Raw genomic sequence first — 12,260 nt, 5'->3', positions numbered from 1 at the left:
TAGTAGTATTACTTGCCATAATTTCTTAGAACAGTGTCCAGCACGACTCAATTCAATTCGAATATTTCCGCTAATAATATTATTGCAGTATTATTGTTGTTAACTTTCGGTGTCATTTCCCTACGATCTAAAGATAAAAGTTTAAAGGATAAATTAAAAAAGAGAATGACTGTCCTAACAAATTTTTGCCCTTGCTACTGTCATTTTACATTTCTCCTTATGAATGTTTTTTATGTCGATTTGATTTCAATAATTTAACATGTTAATTTAAAAATAAAAATCAAGTGGGTTTGGGCCCGTGCTCGGCATAAACTCCTTTTTAACTGGTTACCCCTCTGTTCCAGTTTATGTGAATCTATTTTTTTTTTGGCTCGTTCCAAAAAGAATGATTCATTTCTAAATTTGAAAACAATTTAGTTTAAACTTCAAATTCTACCCTTAATGAAATTTTTTTATAACCAATCAAACATGTTCACATAAAGTCTTCATTTTTTCTTAAATCAATCAAATATGTTCACATAAATTGGAACGGAGCGAGTAATATATATATATATATATATGATGATCCTTGACTTTACCTTATTGCAAAAATTATTCAAAAAATATTCCAAAAAGTAAATAAGAAGAAGAAGAAGAGCTTCTAGGAAATTACGCAAAAAGGTCGAGCAAAAAATTAAGTAGCACGTTTAACGCCGCATTTTCCCCCAACCGTGGCAGCATTTAATTGGTAAACCGGACGCCACCTCTCACTTCCGCCTTTCTATAAATGACGCAGCCCAAACTGAGAGGAATATCTGCCAAAGCGGTGGCGGAACCCTAAAATATCTCGGTTCAAATTTTTGATTCGCTAGTCATCACTGACATAAATACTGGTAGCTCCAAATCAGGTTCACATTCACCTAACCGAGGCAGTCAAACGCCACGAAGATTGACCTAACATCAAATCTCCAAGTCTCAATAATTTAATCCAAAACTTTTAATTAATTATTATTGCAATATGCTGTAGACTGTAATATTAATTAATTCAGACAATATTGAATTTCAAAGTTTAGTCCTTTATATATGTTTGTTTATCCACTCATTGCTCGCTTTGGATTCAACACAATCAGAAACTTCTCGAGTTTCAGGTGAGGTTCTCTTCCTCAAGAAACTGAGTATCTTTATCTACTAGTGTGCGTGATTTTTGTGGAGAGTAATTGAAGTAAATTTTGCAGACCCAGGTGCTCAAAGCAATTGCAGATGGCTCCACCACCGATCCTCGCGTTAGCACTGCCATCGGACACCGGTCGTGTCCTCAGCATTCAGTCTCATACTGTTCAGGTACTCCTTTTTTTCATGGCTTGGTCATCAATAAGTGCCCTTCAATCTCAAAATTAGTTGGCGTGAGTTGACTAGCTGGAAATTAGAGTATTTCTCAACATAACTTCAATTCCAACAACAAGATAAATGCTATGTAGATCAATGCCAGATATCAGCTCTTTATTTAGGTGAAATAGTCTACAAGCTTCCATCTTGTTTGTATAATACCTGCTTTTTCAATAACTGGATCATTAGTTCCTGAAACGGCTCTGTCCATTGTCCAATGAAGCTTGTCCTGCACGAGTGTCATTTTGCATTGCATAACATGCTACCAGTTGTGAAGCCAATATTTGTGCATCCTGATAACCTCTAGTTTACATGATCACTTAATTTTGTTCAGTCCCTGACTTTTGAAATTATTTAAAGTTACATTGCTCCAATTTTGGGCATGTTATCCACTATTAACTTTGACAGGTTATCCTAATAATCTCTTTTTTCGTAAGCTTCCACCTAAAGGTTTCTCTGGATAGGATTTTTGTTCATTAGGTGTTTAATTGAGACTCCTTTAGTTGAAATGCACCTAAGCTGGTAGTTTTTTTTTTCTTCGTTTCATTTTCACTAGGTATTCACTTTTCATTAGGTGTTTAATTGAGACTCCTTTAGTTGAAATGCACCTAAGCTGGTAGTTTTTTTTTTCTTCTTTTCATTTTCACTAGGTATTCACTTTCCGTGAACTGCCAGAATCTGAATACAACTGGTAGTGTAGCACAACTTCACTTAAACTCTGAAATGGTACATCCAATGATCCATATCTCTTCCACATTAAAGTGTGGCCATCTAAAAAGATCATTTGAAATGGAAAGATATGGAAGCTCTTTCCATTTTATTTTTTAGTGATGAGTAACATGTTGGTGTTTCTTTTAAATGTTACTTATTTCTCAAGAACTGGGTAAGCAATTCGCAGAACGTATTTGATTTTCCTGTAGTTCAGATGTCAGCTTGTTTGACGCTTTATCTCTTTAGGAGTCATTTGGTCATCCTAGGAGTCTGACTTGTCAGACATTTAGTTGCATATCTTTCAAGATTGTTAACCGCCTGCATGGTGATTGATTTGATAGAATTGAAAATTGTGTGCACAGAAGAATAGAAACCTTCTTCTGTTAACTATTGACTATGGTGTGGGATTATTGATACTCTTTTGGTGTTGTGTATAACAATAATTGATGCAGAGGTTATTTTTCAAATTTTGCTTTTTATTTAGGGATATGTGGGAAACAAGTCAGCAGTATTCCCTCTCCAACTGTTGGGCTATGATGTGGACCCAATCAATTCTGTTCAGTTCTCAAATCACACAGGCAAGCTGCTTATATCACTTCATTCAAAGAATCTGAGGCCTGAAATACGGTGCGAGGTCATCTGTTAGCCTGTAAAATTATAATAACTAGACTATGTTGTGGTTAATCAGCTTGAGAACTCTGCAGGATATCCAACCTTTAAGGGCCAGGTTTTAAATGGAGAACAACTGTGGGAGTTAGTAGAAGGTCTTGAGGCCAATGATCTATTATATTATACTCATCTACTGACAGGTATTTTAAATTTTATTTAGTTTCAATGAGTGAATAATCCTGTTGAATTCGGAGTGCTTTTTAATTTGGTCCTTTTCTATTGACAGAAATTTTCTTTTCTTTTTCTCATTTCCTTCCCTTTTAATGTTCTCCTCTTTGTCTGGAATGCTTTGTCGGCCTCTGATGCTAATATTGACTAGCACTTGTAGGTTATATTGGCTCAGTCTCCTTCTTGAACACAGTACTGAAAGTCGTCGATAAGCTTCGGTCTGTCAACCCCAAACTTACATATGGTGAGTATATCCCCAAGAGCAATTTATTCTGCGGCATTTAGGAAGATATAATCTCTCAAACTTGCTGATTTTACAGTACTCTTCATGTAGTCAAGTGTTTCCTTAATAATGGAGAAGGTGAATTTCAATGCAGTAATTGTTTGTGAGGTTGTCCAATGTTGTCTTAGATAGCTACTACTAGGCTTTTGTACCAAATTGCATCTCTTTCTGGTGTAGGTAGATGTATGCATATCTCTTATGTTTTGTCTCTATTAGTTCATTGTGTAATTATGTTGTGTTTGTCAGTTTGTGATCCTGTGATGGGTGATGAAGGTAGGCTATATGTCCCTCCTGAACTGGTGGCAGTATACCGTGAGAAGGTATTTTCTTATTTAATTTCCTTTAACAATTCACCACGAACAAAGCATCACTTGCATTCAGAAAGATACATCATAAGCATTGTGCTGATTTAATCAGGGTTAGAAATGGATGAGAACTAACATTTTGCAGATTAGTGTTCTCCTAGCTAGTTGTTGTGATAACTTAAGCATGCAAAGGCACTGAGTTTTTTTTTAAAATTTATATATGTTTTTGCACTGAACTGTGCATTTATATCTTGTGATTTATATTGCCCTTAATATTTTATGACTCTCTTCCTTTCATAGGCACTGACCCTTTTTTTTAAAAATGTTTTATGGCACTATTTTGTGTTTGTAGATTTTTTGTAAGTCATGTCACCCACATCGTTATAGAATTTACCTACTTGCATTGTGGTTGGTGAATGGTGACGGTAAGAGTTATGGTTTTTTTCTGATTTTTTATTATACATAGAGGGGAGGGGAAGGGATTACAAGGTGAGGAATCGAACCCCCACCAACAAGGTGGAAGTTCAGTTAGCCAAGCAGCTGGCCACCATAATCCCTCGTTATGGATGTAAAAAAATCTCCTTTTTTAATATTTTGATTAGACATGCGGAGTTGGATATGATTACATACATTCATTTAGATTGGAGTGTGAGGGTGGCTTCAGATTATTAATTGGTGATTGAGTACTTTGTTCGCTCTGGAGTATTTAATGCAGTTGTTTAAGTTTTTCACTAGCTTGTTGTGTTTCATTAAGTAGGTTGTTCCCGTTGCTTCAATGCTGACACCTAACCAGTTTGAAGCAGAGCAGTTGACTGGGTCCAGGTAACATTTCCAGAGTCTGTTACTTATCCATAGAGGAAAAAAGCATTTCCAGGGGATTTCACCTGATATAATGAAGAGATAGTTATTTTCATGTAGTCGTTACGATGGTAGACTTGACTCAAGTGTTATGACATTTCTTTTGATTTTTTTTTGGGGTGTGTTTTTTTTTGGGGGGGGGGGGGGGTTGAGCAATTTCGGAATAGCAAGTTATATTAGCTTGTTTGGCCAAAAGTGCTTTTTTCTTTGCCAAAAGTGTTTTTTCCCCAAGTTAAGGTGTTTGACCATGCTTTTAGAAGAAAAAATGTGCTTTTGAGTAGAAGCAGAAGCTTGTTTATGTGATCTATTCTTTTGTTGTGATGCGCATGATTTATAGAAGCCTACCTTATAAAAAAAATGATATATAAAATAGAAGATTTTGTTTTTCTTCTTAATCTTGTCATATAGTTTGAGCTTCTCCACTCACTAATATCATATATTCATATTTATCACGACTCTTACTACTTTCAATTGACTATTGTTAGTTCTACAAATTTCGAAATTTTATTGAAAATTGAGAAGGGCGAAGCTTCACTTTGCAAAATAGAAAAGAAAGACATAATTTTGTGTGCTTCATTTCTTTTCCTGCAATAATTCTACCTTAGAGAGGTTTTTTCTTTTGACAGTATCACTTCTGAAAAAGATGGGCAAGAAGCTTGCAACATTCTGCATGCTGCTGGACCATCAAAGGTACCTTGACATACTTATAATCGCAAATATAATATTCCTAGATTCAATCATATTTAACAACCTTAATTGCAATTACTTTTCCTCCTTGCCGTGTCTCCTTAACAACCTTAATGCACCCTGCAAATGAGAATCAATTAACTCAGTAATTTATGTTTTATCTTGGATTATTGGAGCATTCCATGGGAGTAGATAGTGCAAGTAGGCAAATAACTTCAACCGGGATGAAGATTTTCAGTCTTTATATGTCTTGGCTGACAATTTAGAGGGGCTCTTTAGGTTAATCTCGCTCTTGCTTCTCAGCAACTTACAAGCGACGATTGGAACTTTTTCTTTTCTGAAGCATGTTAATTTTGATCATTGAGAATAACTTCCGCTGCCCATGTCCTCTTACCTCTTTCTCACTCTTTCCATGAGTGTAAAATGCCTCCTGCAGAATTCGATCATCACTTTTTAAGTACCCACTATGTCTTTTCTTCATATTCTATTTTACTTAGCCTTTTGTGGAGGATGGGTTCACTTTGCAGTTCCTCTTGAGTTATTTTTCCTTTATGCGTAATCTCAATTCTTCCTTTTTCTTTTGCTCTCACATGGTAGGAGGGGGAACGTGGCCTCACCTGGGAGAAGTTTAATGATCCTTAAGGGCTGATGCTCATGCTTGTGGCTCTACCAGTTTTTCTTGGAGCTCTTGCTCAGTTCTCACTCATTTAAAAATTATTTGTAATCTAATATGGTTCTCATAGTAATATGAACATGAAAAGGGAAGTTGAAGTTCGAGAAAAAAACATTTTGGAGTAAGATAAAATTAGCTATTTGCTCTAAAAGAGCAAAAAAAGATGAAGGAATAATTAGCTCTGTAGGTTTGATAAAGCTATGTATATGCTGGAGCTCTATTGTTATACATTTTGTAGTCCTTTATTATTTGGAAACACTAGTCATAGCCGTTCACCTTAATTCAAGTGAATCTGAATGTGTGCTTGTGTAGTTCTATTTGGGGGATTAATGGGCGTGAATAAAGTGTAATAGATATAGAAGATACATATAGATGATTCCAACTAGTTTGGGATTGAGGAGTATTTGATTGATTGTATAGTTCATAGTTCTATGTTCTACATCACTCCTCCATTGGCTCACTTGTTGATGATTATCCCACTGTTAGTTTCGTGCTAAAACATTCTGTATATCAAGAAAATTACTGGAGTATCAAGGAAAAAAGATAGAAAAAATTTTTCCTTTTTTTTTTTTTGAAAAGATAATACATATAAATTTCATGGCTGTAGTATCACCTTTTGTACGTAAATTACATCATTCAAGCCTTTATGCTCTTTTTTTCTTTTATGCAATATCATTGAGGCCTTTTATGCTCTATGTCAGGTTGTTATTACTAGCATAAACATTGATGGAAATCTTCTCCTTATTGGTAGTCACCAGAAAGAAAAGGTAAATGACATGATCGGTTCATTTGGCATTAAGTGGAATTCGGTCTACCAAATCATACGTTGTGAGATATGTTCTTGATATCATGCACTTTCCAAGAATATATTCCTACTTTCATACGTTCTATCCAAATGTAGTATCCACTTTCCTTAAAAGGAACTTTTTTTAGTTTTCTTTTAAAGCAAAGGTGTTGTGGACCCTCATTTATTTTTCTCAATATCCTCTTTTTTATTTTCCTGCTAATATTTGTTGTTTCTTTTGCTTCGGTTTTCTTACTGGAGTGCTGTGATATTGTTTGGTGCTGACTTCTTTAATCTTTCTTTGAGGCGAGGGTCTTCCGGAAATAGCTTCTCTACCTTTTCAAGGTAGAAGGTATGCGTACACACTACCCTCCCCAAAACTCACTTGTGGGGTTATACAGGGCTTGTTGTTGTTGATCCTCTATTTTATTTCTAACACCAAAGCTGACTTGTGGTTCCACATTGTTTCCCCAATAATTACTAAAAACACTTACTTCAACTTTTATTTCCCAAAAAAATAACACTCACACCAACTTTTCTCCTTACTAGTAATCCTAGCTATAGATTAAAAATGGGACCAAGCAAGAATATTTCATGTTAAATTCAGTTTTGTCTGCTGGTCTGCATTTCTTCCTCTTCAAGACGTTCTGCAAATTTCAAATGGTTTTTGCATGTGAACTGTCTTTAGATTGTGATGCAGTTATTTTGTCCCCACCATTGCTTTTATGAAACTAGTTAGTAAACTGCAATTTGAGCATCGTCATCTATGTCTAATTTTATAGTTATTTTGGGATGTCTCAGGCACTGAAATTGTTATTTTGGCTAAAAAATTGTATCTGATACGAATATCTAATGTGACAGGGTCAGTCTCCTGAGCAATTTAAGATCGTGATACCGAAAATTCCTGCATATTTCACGGTATGTGTCTCCAAGCTATTTAATTAAACAAGTTTGTCCCAACCCCCCCCCCCCCCTCCCCCCGAAAGTCCATGAATCACGTAAGCCTGTGCTTTGTTGGAACAGTTGATAGAGGTTAAACTGATTATCCTTTTCTTTTTGGTGCTCATAGAGAGAAATAATCCTACAGTGATCACGAGTAATGTCATCAATGAGCTTCTTGCTTTCTGCTGTTAGAGTGAGTTCCACAGAGAAACAATTAAAACAACACTTGTTACGGGCATGTGAAGAGGAGTATAGATGCCCCCGTGAGGAGGTGCGAGAGGTTGTCCATGGTGGGGCGGGGGAGAGGTAGAGGTAGGCCTAGGAAGTATTGGGGAGAGGTGATTAGGCATGACATGGCACACCTTCAGCTTACTGAGGACATGACCCTCGATAGGAGGGTATGGAGGTTGGGAATTTAGGTAGAAGGTTAGTAGTTAGGTGGGAGTGTCTCAATTTCATGTCGGTCGCATTAGTTTTACTCCTTTATTTTCATACATTCATATCCGTAGGTTTGTTTTATCTTATGTTGATCCTTTTTCTTCGATGTTTCTATCACCCTATCTTCCTATCACCTTATCTTGTTTATGTTACATGTTGTGGCTGCTTCTTTTACTTTTATCTTGAGCCGGGGGTCTATTGGAAACAACCTCTCTACCTTCACAAGGTAGGGGTAAGGTCTGCATACACTTTAACCCCCCAGACCCTACTTTGTGGGACTACACCGAGTTTGTTGTTGTTGTATAATCAACGGTTAGAATTTACTAAAAGCTACCGATTGATAAAGTCTGAGCATCCTACCCAAAAACTATTCTGGAAGCCATTACTTTATCCATGAGAGACAATTAGTAACTCAATGCACTCCCCCACGTGTAACCCTGTCAGGGGGTTCACACGCGATCTTTTAATTCGTATCATGGGTGCGAAAATGGGCTTGCCAAAGTTGGCACCGACACAATGTGAAAGATATGAGTCTCCAATTTAAAACTTCAAATCAACGGGCAGAGTTGCCCAAAATCTTTATAAATCCCGTTGAGGCACTTGCAAAATCCGTGCGGGGCAATTAGTAACTCAGCAATTACTTGCCTATCAAAAATTAAAAATTAAATAAGAAAATAACTCAACAGTTGCAACTTCTCAGAAATCCTAGATATGGCGGAAGCTTTAGCAAACTTTATTTTTCCAAGCCTTTAATTGTTTAGGAGTTTCAATGCTTCTTTTTCTCTTTTTTTGGTTGATGGGAGCTCTTATGCATCTATTGTGCACACATACATACACAGAGAGAGAGACTTGCATCACCAGCCATGTATCCAGTTATCAAATACTTCTCATTGTGCTTGTGTCAACGCCTGATTATTCCTGTTTATTAAATGTACATGGGTTTATTAAATGGTATCAGGGCGATCATTCAAATTTCAGTTTGAATGACAAGCTGGCTGGTTGTGCACATTTACAGCAGTATAGAAATGCCAGAAGTCCTTTTTGCTTTCTAATGCTGATGCTCATTCACCCGCAACAGTTCCTCTATACATGACCCCTTGTATATTCATTCAATATACACTGCATGCTTGCAGGGAACAGGGGATCTAATGACTGCGTTGTTGCTTGGATGGAGCAATGTAATGTTTAAACAGCTTAAAATAGGTTTTTGAGCTTTATTTCCCACAACATATGTTTCTGATCTTAATTGCTCTCATACAGAAATATCCTAATGACCTCGACAAAGCGGCAGAGCTTGCTGTCTCAAGCTTACAGGTACTTATGTGCTTCCCTGTTGTTTGTGGAGATCCACTCGTAAATTTTTTTGAATGTGGAGACTGAATGACTCTGTTAAATTGGTTATTATGATGACATTCAGGACTAGTTTGATTGCACTGTCATGATTTTTGGATATTTGCTTCATTACTGTGCTAAATTTATAGGGCTATTGCACTTCATTAAGACCAGGAATTGTATAACAGCTATGAGCTTTCAGTCAGATAAACTTGTCAAAATTTATGCATAGAAGTTGCTGTTATACTTTTTGGTTAAAGCAGCTGCTTGCCTTGACTTATGCCTAGAACAAAATGATGGAAATCCTTTGTTATGCAACCTAACCTATTTTCTCATAATATGGGTACAATGTACGCAATGCATGCTCAAGTGTTAAGAATGTTCGTGCTATGATGAATACCAGTTGCTTGCCCTTTTACTTAAATCAATGCTATTTTTGTTGCTTGACGCAGGCACTTTTATTGAGGACACTAGCAGATTATCAAAAGGCTGGCTATGACTGCCAGTCAAGCAGTCTGGAGATTCGGTTGATTCAGAGCCAAGATAACATCCGCAACCCAGAAGTTAAATATAGAGCCAAAAGATACATCTGAGATGTCTGTGTTGTCGTCTCGTCTATTTATTGCTTTTAGAATTGTCATTGGAATGAAATACTTTCATTTATACACTATAAATAAAAGTGGGCGCATTTCTCTCTTGTTGAGGTATTCATATCCCCATCCGCCGAAGAGTATAGGTGGAAGAAATCCAAGGAGAATGGACAATCCGACGGGCAGGGGCCAGCTCAAGAGGGGTCTAGTAAAGCCTTTGCTTTATACCCCAAAATATTGAGGACTCAAAATTTATAGTAGATTTTATTTATTTTCGCTTAGACAATACTATTGAAGTTTGTAGCAAAAAAAATACAAAATATTTATAAGAAAGATAGAAAGAAGACTGCTTATTTGTAATTGACGGTGACTGAAAAACACTCTTAAGAAAGGAGACATGAGAATTTGAGAAAAATAATAAGTATTGCCTTAACTTGGTGTGTTTTGAAATAGTAATAATCAATTCGACAATGACGGTTAGATTTGCTCTCAGAATTAAAAACTCTAGGAGATATTTTTAAGTAAAAAATAATACTTTAATTGATGAATATATGTATATGTATACTCTAATAAATTACTCCTCTATAATTTCAATGCTCATTTACAGTATGAAAAAAGACAAAGGAATAGAACGATGGTTTGCATGAAGTGTTTAGGATCGTTCTTAGTATTTTAACACCACTAAGAAAAGCATTTACAATAAGAGCCCGTTTGGATTAGCTGATAAGTATTAGGTGCTGAAAAACACTTTTAAGTGTTGAAATTGATTTAATAAATAAGCAGTTATGTGTTTGGATACAAGTGCTGAAATTGATAATAAGCTGCTGCAGTATTTGATAAAAAAAGTGTTGATAAGCCCTTTTTCTGTTAAAATGACTTAAATAACCTTAGAATTGTTTATACTTATAAGGGCGTAATTTCTTCAAAATTTTAGATTCTAGATCGATTCAAATACAAAATAGTCTATTTGTCATTTTATTTTAAATACAAATGTGCTTAGATAAGATAATTTTTATGATAAGCATATAATCATAAGTTATAATAATTAATAAATTGACAATAATTTCTCAGTAAAAAATAAACCTAAATATGATAAAATATTTGAAGAGAAACAAACATTGTGTTCATCACTACAACACTTAGAAAGCAATATATCAAAAAATTAATATGTCTTTATTTATTACATACAGTTCAAAGATTAATACACAATTACATTGATATAAATATGCAAAGGAATATAGGATTCGCTTATCTTAAATAGTCAATGAGAATTGCAGACTTGAAGAGATGCGGGGGTAGGTTGAAAAAAATACTTGAGGCAATGATTATCGATGTAGGAGTTTTGTTCTAAACAGAAATATTTTAAGGATAAAATAGTAAAAATTTTGGTCAAATTTAAAGTGCTTATAAGCTAAAAATTCATAAGCTGGCGGTGACCAGCTTATGGCTTTTGACTTATAAGCACTTTTAACTTTACCAAACGCGTTAATAAGCCGAAAAATGCTTATAAGCTAGTTTGACCGGCTTATAAGCTTAGCTAGTTTGACCAACTTATAAGCTTAGCCAAACACCCTTTAAGTCTTTAGAGCCTGTTTGGCCAAGCTTCTAGGGAGAAAAAAGTACCCTTTTTTTTTGGGTCTTAAAAGTACTTTTTGAAAAAATTAGGATGTTTGGCCAAAACGAAAAAGTGCTTTTGAGCAAAAGTAGAAGCAATTTTTCTGTTTTTAGGGAGAAGCTACATTTAATTTAATATTTCTATTTTTTTTCAAATTATCCCTCATTAATTTACATTTCTATTTTTTTCTCTTTTTACCATACAATTCTTCTCTTTTTATTCTCTTTCTCCTATTTCTCTCTGAATATTCTCTCTACTATAAATAGTTCTCTTCTTTATATTGTGATTTATAAAAATATATATTTAAATTATATTGGTGATGTATTTTGATATATTTAAATTATCTTGTAAACAATAAGTAATACTAGATGCCCCGATATTATTGTTTTGGAATAACTATAAATTATATTGATTAAAAATTTTAAATTATATTTTTATTATAATAAATATTTAAATTCATATCTCTTTTAAATAATACTAGTTGCAAACTAAACCTTTATGGTCCTTTTTTTTCTTTCGTAATTTGATATTCAAAAGTACTTTTTGGAATGATTGACCAAACATAATTTGCTTGCAAAAAGTGATAGTCAACGAATTGGCCAAACACAAACTGCTATTTTATAAAAGTAATTTTCGAAAAGCACTTTTGAACAAAAGTACTTTTAAAAATAAATAGTTTTTGACAGCTTGGCCAAACGTGCTTTTATCAGAACGACTCCGAAGAAATTTAAACACGGTACTTAAAAATATTTTGAAACTTGCGGTCTAATATAAATTAAAAATAAAATAAGAATTTTAAATATTTTCTTAGCATGATAGGGCTAATTAGAATTCCTTGGA

General features: G+C 34.8%; 1 protein-coding gene across 1 annotated transcript; it reads left to right on the top strand.

Annotated features, from left to right (window-relative positions):
• The first annotated feature begins 748 nt into the window (after positions 1 to 748).
• On the top strand, positions 749 to 9,912 carry LOC107781750 (pyridoxal kinase). Its single transcript, XM_016602497.2, has 13 exons — positions 749 to 1,127; positions 1,215 to 1,320; positions 2,561 to 2,654; positions 2,781 to 2,885; positions 3,074 to 3,157; positions 3,443 to 3,516; positions 4,259 to 4,323; positions 4,986 to 5,049; positions 6,421 to 6,486; positions 7,365 to 7,421; positions 9,017 to 9,061; positions 9,144 to 9,197; positions 9,668 to 9,912. Exons 1-13 carry the CDS (start codon positions 1,063 to 1,065, stop codon positions 9,806 to 9,808), a joined length of 1,020 nt encoding a protein of 339 aa, XP_016457983.2. The 5' UTR covers positions 749 to 1,062; the 3' UTR covers positions 9,809 to 9,912.
• The last annotated feature ends 2,348 nt before the right edge of the window (positions 9,913 to 12,260 follow it).

This window comes from Nicotiana tabacum, chromosome 17 (genome assembly GCF_000715075.1).
Source record: "Nicotiana tabacum cultivar K326 chromosome 17, ASM71507v2, whole genome shotgun sequence".
NCBI classification, from domain to species: domain Eukaryota; kingdom Viridiplantae; phylum Streptophyta; class Magnoliopsida; order Solanales; family Solanaceae; genus Nicotiana; species Nicotiana tabacum.
Note: the sequence above shows the minus strand (reverse complement) of the source record. Positions and strands in the feature narration are given on the sequence as shown.